The sequence below is a fragment of the Periplaneta americana genome, chromosome 3 (genome assembly GCF_040183065.1).
Source record: "Periplaneta americana isolate PAMFEO1 chromosome 3, P.americana_PAMFEO1_priV1, whole genome shotgun sequence".
Classification (NCBI taxonomy): Eukaryota; Metazoa; Arthropoda; class Insecta; order Blattodea; family Blattidae; genus Periplaneta; species Periplaneta americana.
Window position 1 is genome coordinate 21,053,469 of NC_091119.1, and position 20,878 is coordinate 21,074,346.

A 20,878-nucleotide genomic window follows, 5' to 3' on the forward strand; every position below is an offset into this window, starting at 1 on the left:
CATCCTTTGACACGGAAACTGGTATAACCTGTAATATTCCCCCAACGAGTGATTACTATAGTCAGAAAAATGCTTTCTGCATGAAGGCAGTGCATAGATGATCATAGCAAGGTGTGATCTGTGATAGCGAGAGCTCGCCAAGTGTGTGGAGGAAGGCTCTTCGCCTCTTTCTCGCTAGCGAGATCTTTTCAAATGTGTAACGGGCCTAATTCAAATGGACGTCCACACGTTGGAAGAGATTCTCGTTCGAGGCAAAAACCTCGCGCGAGTTTCTCGCTGGAATCGGTAGCTCAGTGAATTTTCTTGACACATTTATCAAAGATGTTTGACATTTATACTCTTTATGACGATTGAATGTAGAAAAAGATATCACAGGTGGCGATGAATTGTATTGTTTTTATTTGAAAATGAGGAAAGATGGCTGATAATTGCAGTCAGAAACTTATCGAACTTGTACAATGTCACCCGTAGGCCTATTTATATGATACACGGGATGAAAACTATAAAAACACGAAACTTAAAGAAGAAATCTGGAGACAAATATCAGATTATCTGAAAATAAATAGGGCTATATTTTATTTTGAGATTTAATAGTATTAATTAAACATTTGAAATAATGTATCTATATGTCTTAACAGTTTACACAATTTTAATCACAACATAGCAAAGAATCCTCTATCATATCATGAATGGCAAAAAACTGTGGTCCATTCAACCTGAAATAACGCCTAAACGTATCATTCAACTCGAAACCAGTGTCCAAAACTCGCCCTTATTTTCGTAAGATGCAATGTGATTTTCAGATATTTCTGGCTTTAATTTTAGGCCTACTTCTTCTTTTCATGAACAAAATATGTTCATGTAACTCCATTTCCTCATCATCTGAATACTCAGATTCAACAAAGCGTTCGTATGTAATTTGTAAAGTACGACAATATACTTATAGGTTATATTTTTAAGTACGACAATATACGTAAATACATAACCTATAATATTTCCTCCAACGAGTCATTACTATAATCAGAAAAATGCTTTCTGCATGAAGGCAGTGCATAGATGATCATAGCGAGGTGTGATCTGTGATAGCGATAACTCGCCAAGTGTGTGGAGGAAGGCTCTTCGCCCCCTTCTCGCAACACATTTCTCGCTAGCGAGATCTTTTCAAGTGTGTAACGGGCCTAACGGGCCTCAATAAGGTGTGAAGTGAGTTCACAAATGTTGTAACATCCGTGACGGAACTTTTCCTATTTTCTGCAATAATAATAAATTTTATTCGAACAATTTTTTTTTTTGTAAAATGATACTGATCTTCTAAATTGATTCTAATTATAGAAGTTGACAAAGGTCGTTTCATTTTCAATATACTATAGAGTTTGAAAATAGTAAAAATGTAACATCCGTGACAACTGGAATGGACGATCTCTGTTACTTAATGACACATCTGAGTAGCGTGCGAGTACTAATAGCCGATGGGAGTGTCCTCCCAATGACATTGAGTTACGTAATTTGTTGGCCTTGAGCTCGTTCATAACAGTGAGTTCGTACATCGGTGAAGTACTGGGAGTAAACGAATTGCAAAACAAACTCGGTGAGTAGCCTTGATGTTACGTACACAAAATAATAACCAAAAACCTGTGTGAAACCACGGTCGAGGATTGGATTTATTCAAGTTTGGAAGTATTATTAACTAATTTCATGTCAAAGTCTCTGGAACTTAAAACGCTCATCCACGATGCAACTTAAATTGCTTGCAATGTCGAATTGCAGAAGAAAAGTTGTGTTCTTCAGTATAAACAACCGTGCAATACAAAAGTAATAAATTTTCAAATCCATCTAAACTTAAAATACAGTACTGTAATCCAGAATCTATTAACAAGCCTCTTTTTCATCATATTGACTCTGTGCATTTATTTAATAATTAAATATATCAGGAACATTTGGCTTCTTCCAAATTCAAATAGGAATTTCTCTGTCCTGATTTTAATGATTTTTCTGAACTAAAAGTTGCTTCGTTCAAAACTTCTGTAAGGAACTTGTTTGAAGTTGAAGAAAATAAACTTTTGAAGTACGGTATGGCCTAACTGCTAAAGCTGTTTGGCCTACAATCTTTGAAAAACATAATATAAAATATGTATAGAAAACAGTTTGCTAGTCCTATAAGACCACAGTTGCATTTTTTTAATAACTACTTGGTGGCACATTGTAAATGTAGACAAAATGATAAATTTCAAAACTGATGATGAAAGGAAGGTTTTCCTAATTAAATTTGTAGATTGGTTGGATCACTTGGGGTAATTTAAGTTTGAAATATATCAAATTGTTTAAGCAAACACACAGAGCTTTTGTAAATATAACTGTTTTCTACAGATAAGAGTTTGCTAATGAGTGGTATTAATGTAAGAAGTAATACCTGTAGTAATTAATTATTTCTTTGATAATCTTAATAGAGGCAGTTTCAAGTATTCTGCAGAAATAACTAGTAGACATATTTAGTAACGAATACTATGTCACTGTAAAGAACATTTTGGAACCGGAAAAGGAGAGAAAGTAAATTCCGGAACTTAAATAATACTTATTTTTCATTGTTTGATAACACTTTTAACATTTATATGATCATGGAATCCTGGGAAACGAGAATGCGGATGCTTTAGCAAAGAAGGGCAGCACTGCTACTTACAGACCTGTTACTAAATCTACGTATTACTCTGTGAAAAGATTTATTAAATCTACATACTTAGACTTCAACAAACAAAATTTGATAACACAATCTCAAGGGAAAAAAATGGAACTCTCTGCATCATAATCCACAGTTAATTCCCGATTTACCACGAAAATCGTCTGTAGCTGCATTTAGATTGGCAACAGGCCATGATTGTTTGGCCAAACACCTGCATAGAATTGGAATATATCAGTCCCCTAACTGCCCATTGTGCAACTCAAACCAAGAAATGGATTCGGAACACCTCAAAATCTGTGCTTCAATGGCTGGCCATGATAATATCTTTGAAAAATATTGGAGTGGAAGAGGTCAAATGACTTTATTGTCAAACGCCTGGCATTAGAAAACAACAACATTTATATAATCAATAATTAACTTTGTAACTTGTTTACTATGTTCATATGAGGAATTTACCTGGCTAACTAGTTTTGAAGTGATATTCTTCATTGTCCGAAGCCTTGTGAAGGTTCCGCGCTATCTGCACGGGAGATATCACAGGACCTTCATGCGCGGGAGATAGAGTGGGACCTTCGCTAAAGCTTCGGACAATGAAGAATAGGTTCCTATCACTTCGAAACTAGTCAGTCAGGTAAATTTCTCATATTAACATAGTAAAGAAGTTACAAAGTTAATCAGTGATCAAATAAATATCATAAATACAGGGTGTTTCAAAAATACGGGGCATAATTTCAGGTATGTATTTCCCACATGTAGACAATCAAAATAGTTCATTACAACATGTGTCTGGAAATGCTTTATTTCCGAGTTATGGCCTTCACAACATTGAAATTCACTGGAACGTTTTTCTTTCCACAGGTCGTTGCCGTCAAAGGAGACATTAAGAGAGCACTCTGACAGTTCATTCCGAGGCGAAGGTTACATTCAGTGTTGTGTATGCGTTAGACTATGCGACATGTATTCAAATCAAGAGCTGGCAGAGATACACTTCATGTATGGTAAGGCGGACGGCAATGCTGCGCTGGCTCGTCGTTTGTACCAGGAGAGGTACCCACAGCGACAATGTCCAGATCGGAAGACATTTGTACGTCTCCATTACCGTCTGTGCGAGTATGGAAAATTTAACTCTCCTGGTTTGGGAAGGGGACGACCAAGATCTACAACTTCAGAAGTGCAGGAGGAGATTCTGGAGGCTGTGAACATGACTCCTTCTATCAGCACACGAAGGGTAGCGTTGCAAGTCAGTGTTCCCCATATGACTGTCTGGAGACTGTTGAAAGAGTATCAATTGTATCCTTATCATTTGCAACGTGTACAGGCCCTGTCACCAGCAGATTACCCTGCACGAGTTAGGTTCTGTCAGTGGTTCTTGCAGCAGTGTGGTGTAAATCCGAACTTTCCTGCCTTAGTATTATATACAGATGAAGCACAGTTCACACGAGATGGCATAACATATTTCCACAATCTGCATGTATGGGCGTATGAAAACCCACGTGCAACTGTTCCATCTCATCACCAGGTGCTGTTCTCCCTCAACATGTGGGCCGGTATCATTGGTGATCGATTAGTTGGACCCCGTGTACTTGTAAACAGACATATGGGGCAGGCGTACACAAACTTCCTGGAAAACACCATACCTTATGTTTTAGAAGACACTCCACTGATCAATCGTCAACACATTCACTTCTTGCATGATGGCGCTCCTGCACACTTCAATCTTACAGCTCGCCGATACTTGGATCGAAGGTTTCCTGATCGATGGATAGGTAGAGATGGTCCAATTGCTTGGCCTCCACGCTCACCTGATCTGAACCCTCTCGATTTCCACTTGTGGGGCCATTTAAAATCATTGGTTTGTTCGTCTCCGATGCCTGATTCGGAATCCCTTCGGAATCGAATTGTGGCATGTTTTGAGGACATACGCAATACTCGTGGAGTTTGGGATCGTGAGACATCGATGTGAGGTCTGTATTCAAGCAGGAGGTGGACATTTTGAACATCTTCTGTAATGACAACGACCTGCGGAAAGAAAAACGTTCCGGTGAATTTCAATGTTGTGAAGGCCATAACTCGGAAATGAAGCATTTCCGGACACATGTTGTAATGAACTATTTTGATTGTCTACATGTGGGAAATACATACCTGAAATTATGTCCCGTATTTTTTAAACACTCTGTATATGTATTAATATTGATGTCACAGTGTAAATTGTTCTGTCAGTTGATGAATTACTAGAATACAATAGTTAGTGTGCTAAGAATACATCAGAATATCTGTACCATAATATTATTTGGAAATAAAGGCACAAGAATATTACTAAATAACTATTGCAAAATGCAAAAAATGTGTACGTTACCATGAAAAACTTAATCAATTCACAAAAATCTGTAATTTGTTCGAAATTGGTGCTTGTTTTATCGCCATTTATATTAGTCGTATGAGCGGCGTAGTTTTTTTACATACCCTTACTGTAATTTACTGTAATTTCGTGTAATAGTCTACACGAAATGTTGAAAATTTGTAAAAAAAAAAAGTATTTTAAGCCAAATCAGAATGTCACTGTATGTTAATGTACATCATAATAATGTTTAATAATATAGGATAAAATTGAATAATATCCTTTGAGATAATACTTTCGTATTATTTTGTTAATATGTTTTATTTCGTAAGCATGAACATTAGTTCGCGCCGCTGAGATGTGACGTCACTGACGTATAACATGCAAGATAATCCGTATTGAATACGATTCCATTGTACTTTTTAGGTGTATCAACCTTGAGACTTAACTCGTTTTGAATACCAGTTTTTATTAAGGTTTCAATACGATGAGTCTATTGAAATCGATTTGAATAATTACTCATGAAAACGAGAGGCTCTTGCCTTCGAGATAAGGTTCATCTACAGTTCTACACGGTTTAACTTTTCTTTCAACTTTAAGCATTCAAGTAATAGAAGATAGAACGAAAAGCATTCAATTGTGCATGCTTTTTTTTTCCACTAAAAATGCGAGCGCATGCGGCAGTTGAAAGCTACCCATCACCGTTGGGTATCTTGTACGTATTTCGTTCAACAGTATACTTGTTTTTTTGAAAGATGGGACATGACAGTTAAGCGGCCGAGCTTGGAACTACAGTGCTATGTTGCCAATATGGACTACCATGCTGCCAGCTGATGGAATGGCTGACGTTAAAACATTCATTGACAATTGACGTGAAGGTAAGAAAACAATACAAAAATCGACATAGAATCAAACACGAAATGTACCAATGCTAACATTGTGTGCACAATAAATGTCGCCAAGAGAGTTATTATGCACTCCTCATGTGGAAACGTTAAGTTTGGCAACTCAACCATTGGTACCATAGCAACAAGCCTACCACGCTATGTGACATTCAGTTGTTTTTCCGATCGCAACGCTCCTGTAATGTCCCATCTTTCAAAAAAACCAACGAGTTAGGCTGCGGCCACAGTGGAAGCGTCGAGCGGCGCGGTACCGCTCTCGAAAAATTGAGGAGTGGGGAGGAAAGAGCGTTGGTGTGGCCATATAGCGCAGAGTTGGTGAGCGGCGCGGCGCGGCGTGGAGATGAGATCAGTTTGCTTTTAGGCAATTCTTATCTAGAAAGAACAGCTTACAATAGGAATGGAAGAGAATTTTATGTTCATCCATTTAATAAGAGATGTGAAACTCTGAGACTTTCATCGTTTGTATGGAAAATTAGGGACATTGCCAGATAGATATTTTAAGTATACTCGCATGCCTATTACAACTTTCGACTATTTTCTAAATAAAAATAAGGAGCGACTACAGAAGCAAGCCATCAAATTTCGGAGATTTATCACTATTGCACAATGGCTAATCATTATTAAGATACAATTATTTTAAGTTAAAGACGCAGGATCATGCATTCTTCGAACAATGATGCAGGTAGGCTATACTGCATATAAATTAAATTAAATAAAAATAGTTCTACGAATCCTTAAATGTTTGTGTTGATGGAATTAAGTCTCATTCATTACGAATAATTGCATGGGCTGCATCTTACATGGAAAAAAAAAACACACATGTTTATACTTACAAAATTTAACATTAGAAATGAGCAGTTTTCAACATTTTTCATTTTTTTTTTCATTTTGATTTATTGCATTTAAAACTTCTTACAATTGTGTGCTGTGCAATTTTAATTTTTCCACTGCACTTATAGGCCTAATTATTACTTGTCATATGCGGCAAAAGAGACATTAAAAATTGAGCTCCGTACCACTGAAAATATGCTCTCTTGCCGTTGCTTTATTAACAGGATATCGAACTACTCTAGTTTCAGCAGCAATTATTTTTTTTATATTATTGTATATATAAGGTCCTATTTTAAATAACCAATTATTGATAAATAGATTTAACATAAATATATTTTTATATAAGTGATATATATTTAAATAATTTAGATTTATATTCGAGCCCTTGTCTTTGGTGTTGAGGCATTCGAAGACATATTCGTCTGAAGTGATACGTTATCATCGCTGATAATTGTCTTTGCTTTCTCCCAAATCAGGACTGTTTGGAGTCGATGGGATCTCCTGGAAGGAAAGATTTCCTACAGTCCTATCAGAAAGGACGACGTCCTTCATAAACATCGTCAGGTCGAAAAAGTCCATAACGATGTAGCGATTCAAGAGCTTCGGAACCGCTTCGTATCTTTGGGAGCTTCTGGAGTTCCTTCTCAAATTTATCTTTTAAATTCTACGACTTATTTTTGCCACGTCTTCTGAAATAGAATGCAATAATGAATATTTAATGAATTAGTGACTGAAATATTAATATATTCTAATATTAAGTCTTCTACTACGTTAAAATGAACAAAATTTAAGGTAAATTTCTAACATTACTCTTTCTTGTAGGTTTATAACCACAGGGACATCATTGCGATTACTGGCATTTTCCTTCACGGTAGGAAAATTTACAGCAATTCTAATGGCAAGACAAACGTGTGAGGTAATCTAAAATGAATCGATTAAAGAATTTATACCATAACTAAATAAAGAAAAATTAAACGAAGTAGTCAGTGATTACTATGAACGTTGTGGTTCCCTAATTGCTTCGTAACAAACGACGAAAAGCATGGTCAGGTAAAGGGTCCTGATAAATTCAGTTGCAGATATTTTAATTTACGTAGTATTGCTACAGAGTATTGCTGGCGCAGACTAAACATTTTAACCATTGATTTGGTGGGAAGAGGAAAAAACAGTGGTGGAGGCATTTTCACAACTTTACACTTTTCAATTTGTTGGAGACCAACAGGTTCAATGTGCCTGAACTATCGAACTCAATTGTAAAGGAATCATTTATACTTATTGGAGATGAAGACTATCCTCTAAAACTTTATCTTATGAGGCAATATCTAGTGAGAGAACTAACGCCTAGAAGAGAAAATTTTAATCAACGTTTATCTAGTGTTCGAAAAATAATACGTGGAATGTGCTTTCTGAATATTGCGTGCTAAGTGGCGATTCACGATAGAAATATGGACACAAATGTGAAAAGAGCCAGCACATATTATAATCTTCCATTTGAGAAAAGATTGCGACGAAGAATGATCTGCATTATCATGAAACGACTTTACAAATTAGAGAACTGATGATGTGCAAACTCATTAGAACTCAGATAGCAGGAATAATAGTTGCAGTGAATTTGATAGACAAATAAGGATAACTTCACTGATTATTTCAATCAGTCGCAGAATGTTAATATAACATTATAATTTGTATTTAATAGATTGTGTTTTTTCATAACAGAAGTGCCAATTTCTTGTATGAGATTGTAAATAATAATAGTTTTAATCCTACCGGTATTTCTTTGCTTTAACGATCGTTAATCGTAACAACAGAAATATTTAAATCACATAATTATACCTTTATTTCGGAGTTGGAATATGTTTAATATTGTACGCAGCACTGAGTGTTTATCCCGACAATATTCTACGAAGTATGATTAATAATAATAATAATAATAATAATAATAATAATAATAATAATAATAATAATAATCATTATCATCATCATCCTCACACGGCATATTATAAAAATATTATTCGCGTTCAGTAAAATGTCTTTCTACATATTCCTCGTCATGGAGAGGTTTTTGAAGTTCTTCTCCCAATTATTCCACAGGAATATTCGGGTTTTCACTTCTTAAATGATAACTTCTTTCTCATTTCTTGACAATTCATACTTGCAATTGTGAGCGGCGCCGCTAAAATCTCAAACAAGAGCGAGCGGCCAGCGGCGTGTAGCGTTGTCCTTGAACCAACTTCCCCTCCAAAATGCCGCTCCGCTCACACTATGGCCAGCTGCATTTGCTAACACGAGTTTGTGATTCATCCACGCCGCCACTCAACGCGCCGCGCCGCCAGCCGCTTGCACTGTGGCCGAAGCCTTAGAAAGATCTTTCTCTTTCTAACTCGTTGGGGGGGGGGGGGAGTTTTTATAGTATGTAGCGAGCAGCTGATTGTTTTAGACGGCCGTGAATAAACTGGAAATTCTTTTGTTTGGTGATGGTGGACCTTTTAAGCTGAAAATGGCGGGAAGTACGATTAGCTTTATTGAAGATTATTGCAATACGAATGTCTATGCATAATTTTAGGTATCAAGTAGGCCTAAGTATTGGATTGATTATATAATGTTTATTAATTTAATATATATACACGGCGCACCATGTAGACACAAAATCTGCATGCATCTTAATTGAACGTTCGTTTTTAACTTTATTATTTCAATATTCTCTCCAGACGTGATGTCGCTCAGTGAAGAGGAATGGGGGAAAGCAATTGATGACGTAGTTGCATGCCGAGCGGGCAATCCAGTGCCAGTGAAAGTGCTGTATGTTATTGGATTGTTTGGTGACTTTTTCTTGTTTAGTGTTTAGTGTGTAACGATGCCTGGAATGCGTTGTGCAGTTGCTGTATGCAACAACAGCTACTTGAAAACGCGAAGTTTGAAAGGTGATAGTGCTGTTTCTTACTTTAGGATTCCGAAAGATGAGTGGCTTCGGAAAATATGGATTGAGAAGTGTAAGCGCAAGGATAAGTGGAAACCCGATACTTCGTATGTGTGTTCAGATCATTTTAAAATGGAGGACTTTGAAAGAAATCTGAGAGCAGAATTGATGGGATCAAAACAAAATAAATTTCTAAAAAAAGGAGCCATACCTTCTCTAAATCTTCTTCCGTTAGAAATCGAAAGTGAGTCAATTGTCAGGTCTGAAAGAATGAAAAGGAGAGGAACGAAACTATTGTTGTCCAGTAATAGAAGTTCAAATGAAGATAGTAGGCTATTAGAATAGCCGTTCAGTATCCAGTCAGCAAATCCGCCTATCAATTTTATAAAGTAGTATAGACCTAATAAATTACTAGCTAGGACCTTCCAAAATGAATAGGTACCGGTATCTAACTTAAAAATCTAATGTGAATGAGGAGTTAAAACTTTTGCAAGAAGAAAACAATAACCTGAAACGTATTAATTCAGAAAATCTAGAGTCCAAAATAAAAGTTGCTAACGGATGTTTACGCCAACTCAGATAAAATATACTTATTTTTTTTTTTCTAAAAGAAAGATTACGAAATGGAATCCTTTAGTTGCAATTTGCCTTGAGATACTGTACTTAAAAAAGCAGTGCTACATTTATTTAAGAAAACAAAGGAAGATTCCACTTCCTGATAAGTACAAACGTTCACGTAATTTATTAAATACATATTAATTTTGGCGACACTTCGGTATCCCCCCCCCCACACTACACTACACTCAGGAGATAATTTTCACATTCCTTGACTTCATATCACTTAAATAATCCCCTCAACTGTCCCACTAACCTTGTCACATACCTCGACTTAATGTCACTTGGCTATCACCTCATTTAACTCATCTAACCGATAAAGAAATTTAAATCAGACGTCAGTCCCGTGTGTGGTGTGGGCGATATCGAAGATTGGTCTTAATTTCAGTACTTTACGACACTAGGTACAAATTCGTAATACAGTATTGTAAAAATTATTGGTTAATACTTAATTTTGGAATTCTCTACCCAATGACATCAGGGATTGCTAGACACTATCGAAATTCAAAATTAAGTTGGAAATTCAATTTTTATCTAACGAAATGTATTATTAAAATGTTACTAGATGTGTCGATTACAGCCTTTGTCTAATCATTTATTATTATATTTCTTGTTCACATTAATAAGTGCTCTTTCTCGTTTAGTTATTTAGATTAATACTATTAATATTACCTCTGATTGAGGTTATGACTGATATGTATAGACCTAGCCCTATCTATTATCAGACAGTACATCTCACTTGACGATATGTGTCAGAGGAAAAAAAACAATTGTTTGTATGCATCTGAAGTCTGATTAGTGTAATATGTAGCTAGTCGGCGACATATACAATGTAGGGAGAAAGGAACTGGCCACTCTACCTCCATTATCTCCTGGCCTAGTTGCCTCATAAGTGATGCCTTGGTGGTATCACTTGTGGGGTTCAGACCTGTCTTCGGACAGTTGACTAAACAACAATACTTGAGATAACACTTTATGAAAGCAAATGAAAAGTTATAATTTAATATTAATCTAGGATAACCTTACTACATAAAGTGATAATTTTCTTTAAATCATATAATTGTTCCTAAGTAATTCTGCCATAAACATAGTTATATACACAATAATAATAATAATAATAATAATAATAATAATAATATCCGTCATCTCAGTCTTCTATTAATATTTATTTTTCATTATTTTCATTATTCAACATTACAGAAATAGACTTGCAATGTTCACATGCAGCGGAAATTCCCGGAAGGCGTACTTGAGCTAATGAAAGTAAAATGTCTTGCTATTAATGAAAGACAAAAAGTTGTAGAACTACAGTATGACGAAATGAAAATCAAGAATATTGATGAATATGACAATAACAAACACCGCTGTAGGGCCATATAACCAAATGCAAGTAATTATGGCAAGAAGTTTGTTTTCTAACTGGAAGCAACCTATTTTTTTTATTGTTTTTGACGTCAAAGGGAGTAAGAAGATATTAGATGAAACTATAAACAAGTTGTATGCCATAGATTAGCCTAGTCAATTGTAGCTGTAGTACTGATATGGGGGGGAGGCAATATTGGCGTGTGGAAATCCTACAACATTATTTCTGAAAAACCTTGGTTCTTTCACGAAAAACAGCACACAAAGATTTATTTTCTCGCCAATGCACCACACTTGCTAAAACTAATAAGAAATTGGTTTCTCGATGGTAGTTTTACATTAGCAGGAGGCGAATTCATTTCACCCGGAGTCACCAGAGAGATTTTAGGCCTAATAAAACAAGAAGTGAAATCACAGTGTACCATATACAGTCACGAAGCTCAATACGTAGTAAATATGCATCCATAAGTAGTTGCTAACTACTAGGATCGCTAATATCGCCTCATTACAGACAGTGCGAAATAGTACCTGCACAGTCTGTTGTTTCTAGCACCCTCACAACTCAAGCTTCGTGACTGTATATACTAGACTGTTGTGAAATATCGTTTTGTTTCAAACTCAGCTCTTCATGTGAATTGCGGAAAAACATCAAAGACAAAATGTGAGATTGACAGTTGAGCTGTTGTCGTACACCATTGCAACTGCCCTACTCCACTATGATGTAGGCGACAAGGAAGTTAGGAAAGATACATCGAATTCCATCAACTTGACGAATATGTGATTTGACATTCTAAATAGTTACTATCCAAATGCATCCAGATCACATAAAAGTGGGTACAGTCTTCATTTGGAAAACCAAAAATTCAATTTGAAATAAAATGACTGGTCGTTTCGTCAATGAAGTGCTACGTAAAAACAATTCAATACAGTTATTTCAAAAAGGTGTTGTAATAACAAACAATTCACTACAACAGTTGTTCAACACGCTGAAGGTGGATTTCAGTCTCTCTTACAACTACCAGTCAAAGAACCACCGGCGTAGCTCAGTCGGCTGAGGAGCTTGCCTGCTCATCCGAAGTTGCACTCGGGCGTGGGTTCGATTCCCGCTTGGGCTGATTACCTGGTTGGGTTTTTTCGAGGTTTTCCCCAACCGTAAGGCAAATGTCAGGTAATCTATGGCGAATCCTCGTTATCACCAATCCCATCGACGCTAAATAACCTAGTAATTACGAATTATTCTTGCACCAAAAGCTGATGCTCTCTGGATATAATTATAATATTTTAATTATTTGAATACAATAGTAATTTAATAAGTTCAAGGAATTATCATTGCACCAAAATGTATGCTACCTGGGTTAAAATGATTAAATTTTAATTATTTAACTTAAATACAGTTTCAATTAAGAAACATGTGAAACTAATTATCCTTGCACCAAAAACGGATCTTCCTTGGGCAAAATGATCGTATCTATTTCAATTATTTAGATCGAATAACAATTAAGAAACATGTTTGCACCAAAATATATGATCCCTGGACCAAAAGATTGTATTAATGTTTTAAATACAATTTCAATTAACAAACATGTTAAACTAATTAGGCTATCCTTACGCCAAAAATAGATCCTCCCTGGACCCAATGATCGTACCGATTTCAACTTTTTTGGATTCAATAACAATATAAGAAACATGTTTGCACCAAAGTGTATGCTCCCTGAACCAAAATGATCGTATTTTAATTATTGAAATACAATTGCAATGAAGAAACATGTAAACTAATTGAAGGGTTCAGGACCATAGTGGGCCAAGCGCCGTTTACTAAAACCATAGAAAACAAGGGTTAAAATGAAGTTATTACCATAATTCAATGGAAACATATAGCAAGCAATATAAAGTATACACATTAAAACTACATGTCAATCTTCATTAAACTATGGTATTCACTTAACTGTTGTTGTTGTTGTTATTAGTATTATTATTATTATTATTATTATTATTATTATTATTATTATTATTATTATTATCTAATGCCGGGCTTTGGCAACGAAGCCATTAGCGTACTTGCTCTCCAATATTTCTCTGTGGTGGATCCATCAGGTAGAACTTCAAAGGTTTGTAGATGATCTTCAGTCATTTCTTCTTCTTTGTTGCATAGAGGGCAATTTGGATTTGTGTAAACTCCTATTTTATTCAAGTGTTTGGCCAAATAATCGTGTTCTGTAAGCAGTCTGAATTTTGCTACTGCAGATTTACGTGGGGTTTCTGGAATAATTTCTGTTTTTTTTATTAAAATGCTCCATTTTTTATCTTTGGCTTTGGTACATAGTGCTTGGTTTTGCTTGATTTTATATATATTTTTAATTAGTCTTTTGATGAATGTAAAAGGTAGGCTTGTATTTGTATTCTGAATTAAATTGGATCCTTTTCTGGCAAGAAAGTCAGCAGTTTCATTTCCAGCAATTCCGCAATGTGCAGGTATCCATTGCAATTGAATTCTTTTCTGTAGTTTTTGAAGTTGTTGGATCATTTTGTGACATTCTTTAATTTGGATTGACATCATTTTATATGAATTTATTGCATATAATGCTGCTTTAGAATCAGAGAGAATGACAGCATTTTGAAATCTATCTATTCTGTATAGTAGATGTTGGAGTGAGATATGAATAGCCATTATTTCCACATCAAAATTTGTTGTATGATACCGTGCTGGTTGATAAAATGAGAATAACGCACACGTAATTCCTGATCCTGAGTTGTTATCGATAGTAGACCCATCTGTGTAGATATGTAACCATTCTTGGTGGGTATCTATTGTTCACAGCGCTTTTAGTACAGGTTTGGAAGTTTCAGATTTTGTAACTGGTTCTTCTAAATCTAGTTGAATGTTAATTCACTTAACTTTAACCCTTGCTTTCTCCGTTTTAGTAAATGGCGCTTGGCCCACTATGGCTCTGAACCCTTCAATTATTCGTGCACAAGCCAGAAGTGTTGCTAAAGTGCTACAAAATGGCTTTCTGCGCTTATCATTTACCTTAGTTTCAACAAACTTCAGAATGATCTTGTTCTGCCTTCAGATTGTTACAAGACATCAGTCAAATACTTAGCTAGCTGAACCATGGTTAACATTTTATTTATAATGAGTGATATCAATAAAATTATGCCTTTGTTCTTTCAGCTATAATGGAAATGCCTGCTAAAGCAGGAGTTGATACTAATGATGAAGCCACTTCCAAGTCTGAACTGGAATATGATGATGAGCCTTCAAGTATGACAATTAAAAGTGAACCTGTGGTAAGCGTGCCTGTGGATTTTCTTCAATTTCTCATCTTCCTCAAACTTGTTTTTAGCTGTTATTTTCGTTGCATTTCATTTCCTAATAATAGTAATGAATTCGAGTATCAATGCATTCTGAATTATATATTTTGGCGTTTTTCAGTTTGATAATGTTTATGTGGAAACAAAAAGTGAATCAAGATATGATTGTGGCAACAAATTCACAACAGATTCCCAAGAGAACATGATACAAGACGTAATGTTGCCAGTGAATAAGACAGAGCATAAGGTGAGTTGGAATCATTACTTCGCAATAAACTAACTATTAATCTTTTTAAAATATGATAAGGTATTGGCCTGTGTGTAACGTCACAGTTTGTAGTGAGAGGGAAGAGGGATAGCAAATGGTTCTATGCTCTTTTAGTATGATGGCGCCCAAGACCAAGATGAGCCACTTGAAATTTAATGATCATTCACTGGCAGAGATGTGACACAACATTTGTAGCTTAGGAAATGTGCTTCATTTAATATGTTGGTTTTGCAGTTTGATGTGGACTTTAAGGAGGAAGAAAATAAATTCGCATTGAGTCAAGGTGAACTGTTGAAGACAAAATCCGAAAATATCTTTTGTAAGCTAGAAGATGAGGTAAATAGACAAATTTTCCTTTTTTCTTTTTAGTACTTTTTTTTTATTTAAAAGCTCTTTGCTCTATGTTGCTGGGTAGTGTGATTTCTGCTCATTATAAAATAAATTAAAGGAATAGTGTACATTATTTTTCTGTCTTTTTTCTTTACTGTTTCTTTTATAATTTGAAAATATTCTTCGTATGATTACTTTTTAAAAATAAGTTTTCGTTGTAAATGGTTTTGTTTACGTTTATTTTTTTTTTTTTCATCGTGTGTAGTCTTCTATTGTGACAGGGAAACTATTGTACCAATAGTAGCCTAGTAATTAACAAATCAAAAAAATAATATTATGAGCAGTAGTGTAATTATGTTAGGAACTCAAATTACTATTAAAATTGTGATATTGATCGAATATCATACCAACAAAACAAGTAAAGTTATAACTTACGCATAATGTATTACATTTTTCTCAAATGCCAAGATCTCATTCAAAATGAAAACCTACTCATTATTTGAAAGATTATAACATGCAGTAGCAAAATTCAGACTGCTTACAGAACACGATTATTTGGCCAAACACTTGAATAAAATAGGAATTTACACAAATCCAAATTGCCCTCTATGCAAAGAAGAAGAAATGATTGAAGATCATCTCATAACCTGTGAAGTTCTACCTGATGGATCCACCACAGAGAAATATTGGAGAGCAAGAATGCTAATGGCTTCGTTGCCAAAGCCTGGCATTAGATAACAACATTTTATTATTCTGGATGGATCTGCCCATCTGCTGTTCATGTCACAGACTCCAAATGGTGCAAGAATATTCTTGTAAAATGACTGAGTCAGGAAAAACTTTATTTCTTACCATTTTTTCTTAAATAATAGGTGCCAGAACATTGATTTTACTATTTTATTGTTTATGTACACTTGGGTAAGACTGGATTATTTCGAAGGAACAGAAATTGCTCATTTCATTGCAAGTTGAGATAAAAGTTGTATATGAAGGGTTCAGAACCATAGTGGGCCAAGCGCCATTTACTAAAACCATAGAAAACAAGGGTTAAAATGAAGTTATTACCATAGTTTAATGGAAACATATAGCAAGTTGTTGTTGTTTTCTAATGCCAGGCATTTGACAATAAAGTCTTGCACTCCAATATTTTTCAAAGATATTATCATGACCAGGCACTGAAGCACAGATTTTGAGGTGTTCCGAATCCATTTCTTGGTTTGAGTTGCACAATGGGCAGTTAGGGGACTGATATATTCCAATTCTATGCAGGTGTTTGGCCAAACAATCATGGCCTGTTGCCAATCTAAATGCAGCTACAGACGATTTTCGTGGTAAATCCGGAATTAACTGTGGATTTTGATGCAGAGAGTTCCATTTTTTCTCTTGGGATTAAGTTATCAAATTTTGTTTGTTGAAGTCTAAGTATGTAGATTTAATAAATCACTTCACAGAGTAATACGTAGATTTAGTAACAGGTCTGTAAGTAGCAGTGCTGCCCTTCTTTGCTAAAGCATCCGCATTCTCGTTTCCCAGGATTCCACAATGGGATGGTATCCATTGGAATACAATTCTTTTATTGAGTGATATTAATTGAGAGAGCATTTTAGTTATTTCTGCTGTTTGAGATGAAGGTGTGTGTTTAGAGACGATTGATAGAATAGCTGCTTTGGAGTCTGACAATGTAACTGCATTCCTAAATTTATTGATGTGGCATAGAAGATTCCTGAGACATTCACTTATTGCAATGATTTCACCATCAAAACTTGTTGTTCCATATCCAAGAGATCTATAAAGTGAAAAGAGACAGCATGTAACACCTGCACCGGCACCTTGTTCTCTGGAGATCAAGGATCCGTTGGTGTATAAATGAAGCCAGTTTTGTGTAATATTAATTTTCTCTAATGACAGTTGTTTCAGTATTTCAGTGTTTACTTCTGATTTCAGTATTTCTTCTGTTAAATTTAGATTGTATTCTATATTTAATAGAGTTAAAGGGTTTGGTTTAATTTGTAAGTTTTCTTTTAAATTCGGGATATTGATTTTCTGTTTTAATTCTTGAACAATGGATATGAAATTTTTTTAGTTTTCAATCTACAGAGAGGACTGTATGAATGCCAATTGTTTCCTGGTAATCTAACAAGTTTTTCATATTGAATCAGTGCTTTTTCTTCTATTGTCATTTTGATGCTGTTAATATTAGTGAGGAATCTCATAGAATCTATTGGCGTTGTTTTGATTCCATCAGTAATGAGTCTGAGAGCTTGGTTTTGAACATATTCTATGTCCACAATTTAAGTCACACAGAGTTAGTGTGCACTCAATGTTGGTTGCTTGACGGTTGTCAGCCCGCTTTGAGGTCTGTGGATATAGAGGGAAAAATTGGATCGGTGTCGGGTAGAGTTACCGGGTAGCTCAGTGGTAGAGCGTTGGTATGTTTAACCAAAGGTCCCGGTTTCGATACCCGGCCCCGGAACAATTTTACCCTCAAAATTATTCATATTCTATGTCGTTTATGAAAGGTGAAGTAATTAAAATTTCTCCGCAGTATGTCAGCACTGGCTGTATAAACATATAGCAAGTAAAATAAAGTATACACATTAAAACTAGATGGTATGTCAATCTTCGTTAAACTATGGTATTCACTTAACTTTAACCCTTGCTTTCTCTGTTTTTAATAAATGGTGCTTGGGCCACTATGGCTCTGAATCCTTCATATAGTATGCTATTCTTCTGACAATCAATTTCGTTTTTATTTTTAAACACATATTTAAAAACTACATAGAATAAACTATAGTAACTGCTGTAAAACTTTTTTATGGTGTACATTTGTTTTTGCTCTGCTTGGAATGATTTATTTGTGAATATGGAACAATCGATATTAAGGCAAGAATTTGGTTGAAGGTTATAATCAATTAAATAGGCCTACTCCATGACATAGTGCTCGTAACATAATGTTCTCCTAAGTTCTACTCAATTTGAACACACTGGTACCTCCCTCAGTAAAACTTTCTTCGTATTACGTACTTTTGGTCGTTCAGAACTAAAAGAAAATTGTTGACATAATATATTCATTTCGTGCCACAGTACTGCAGTAGTTTAAGAAGTTGTGATTGTTGTAAACAGGAAGCATGTGCGGAAGTAAAAGAAGAGCCAATAGAAGAAGTGACAATAGAAGAACATGACCTGACTTTACCAGAGTGAGTGAAAATATTTTATCTTATACTACAGATCAGTAAATATGATCAGTTTTGCTTATCTATAAAATTTATCTATTAGTTCCTTATAAATTTAAGCTTGATTAATAAAGTAAGGTATTTCTTTTATTATGTAAAATGCATATTTAAATTTCAGGTACATTATGTTAAATGCGGGTGATTTGAGGTAGAAATTTGTTTTTATCTGGAAGAGCTTGGTCGAAAGGAGATGCTTGTGATTTCATTGTGATGTATTTTTGTATTAATTATGTGGCAAATGCAGTTCAGCACATCTGCTTTTTGTCATTTTGTTTAATATTAGTGTTACTACAAAGAAAATCACAAATACTTGTATCCTTGGGAGAAACAGTGAATTCCAGTAATTGAATGTTTAACAATTCTTAAAAGTGATGACGTTGATAGTTTACTTACTAGAACAGTTTCATTATATCATTACATTTAGGATGCAGAGTTCATGCTTCTCGACCGGAAAATCTGACATTTTTTATGATATCATACTAAATCATAGGATTTTAAGATTGGATTCCAAAGTACTTTTTGGATTATAGACGTAGATGGATGGGCATTGTAATGGTTAAGTGAGTTACGGTCCACTTTGCAATAGGTCCCCTCTACGAAAATGTCCAACGTATAGAAATGTCCACATAGAAAATTCGTCCAAGTCATAAAAATGACCTTACCTGAAAGGTCCACTGTCAGCAAGTCCTCTTCTTAAAAATGTCCTACGTTTTAAAATGTCCACAAATAAATTCGTCCATTTCCCTAAAATGACCGACAAGGAAAACTGCAAGGAAAGTGCCGAGAAATTTATTGTCATTTCAACTATGTTATACATATTACATATGTAATACAAAATATACATCTATTGTTCATCTTGAGGGTCACTATATAATTTCAAATGGTATGATATCGTTCCAGGATATCGAACAATTTCGTTCCTATCTTTGTAAATCTTGGTAATTGCTGACTGTGTTGAAAATTCTCTCTTGGTTATTGATATACCGTTTATTTACTGGCCACTTAATATTTGTATGCCCACCAAGGACCTGGGTTACTAAATGTTCTGTTTCCGATTGCTATTCTTGCAAATGGCTAATGAATCGCGAAATGTTTACGTGATGTGCCACCACAAGTCATTGAAATTGAGAGTGGACTCCTTCAACCACATTATTCGTACACTGTTTGCCATTAATTACTAATTCACAGACGTTTCATGTCTCAGGAGAAAATGTAGGGGGAACTGCTTGCCTTCGCCCTCTTGCCGGATGACCAAGCTATATGTAATTTCAATGTAAGATGCCGAGTCCAAGGTATCATTCACAAATCTTTCATTTAATAAATCCCAAACAAATTGCAAGTCATTTAGCGGAATAAACGGCAGTCCCATAATTTCCTGTATTTGGTTTCATACCTCAGGGTTCTCAATATCCAAGTATTGTGCCCTCAGACCCTGTTGACTACATTTCTCCATATTGCTTCATTGAAGTGGAAAAGACACCCACTCACTACTGCCTGAGGGAATGCCGGTCGACAAGCATTCAGTGCTATAGCAACGAAACACTATTGTTATTCCCAACAGATTATTTCAGTCAGTAACTCATCTCTGTTGAACAACTTTGTATGTTGGACCTTTCGTATGATGGGCTTCATAAAATGGTGGACAATATAGATATTGGGCTTTTTCACTCCATGGACAAATTGTATGTAGGACTTTAATTGTTGCACTATTCAGTTTGTGGACATTTTTTTGTGGACCTTTTGTACTTGTGGACATTTTGTTATGGACCTTATAACCTGGAAGCATTGTAATAGTATGTTAGGTTTTTGGTACGAAGCAGTAATTTGTAAAACACCAACAGCTGTAACAATAGATTGGTAGTAGTGTGCGTGACATACAGCCTTATGTTCCTCTTTCCAATTTTATTTTCTTCTGTTTTATATTTCATTTTTGTTTATGTATTATGATTATGTTGATAGGCCCTACTATTTAATTCAAATCTCTTGTATGTTTTGTATACAGAGAGAGTATGGCTGTTGGTTCTGATGAATTTCAACATGCTCTTTTAAAGATATTATAAAGATTTAGCGATAGCAAAAAAATACAGAAT

The 20,878-nt window shown here is 35.2% G+C and overlaps 2 protein-coding genes across 6 annotated transcripts in view; one reads left to right on the forward strand and one right to left on the reverse strand.

The window, feature by feature from the left end:
• The window catches only part of LOC138695829 (cytochrome P450 9e2-like), a 449,657-nt gene that overhangs the window by 72,541 nt on the left and 356,238 nt on the right, over positions 1-20,878 (reverse strand). The gene's annotated exons all lie outside the window — the stretch shown is intronic.
• Positions 9,214-20,878, forward strand: part of LOC138695836 (zinc finger protein OZF-like) — a 40,509-nt gene continuing 28,844 nt past the window's right edge. The window contains exons 1-5 of one of the 5 annotated variants that reach the window (XM_069820112.1): positions 9,214-9,912; positions 14,818-14,933; positions 15,079-15,204; positions 15,460-15,561; positions 18,679-18,752. In XM_069820112.1, the coding sequence (XP_069676213.1) occupies positions 9,606-9,912; positions 14,818-14,933; positions 15,079-15,204; positions 15,460-15,561; positions 18,679-18,752 (725 nt within the window). In that variant the 5' untranslated portion in view covers positions 9,214-9,605. The remainder of the gene's footprint in view (positions 9,913-14,817; positions 14,934-15,078; positions 15,205-15,459; positions 15,562-18,678; positions 18,753-20,878) is intronic. The other 4 variants (XM_069820109.1, XM_069820107.1, XM_069820108.1 and 1 more) reach the window with 4 other exon arrangements.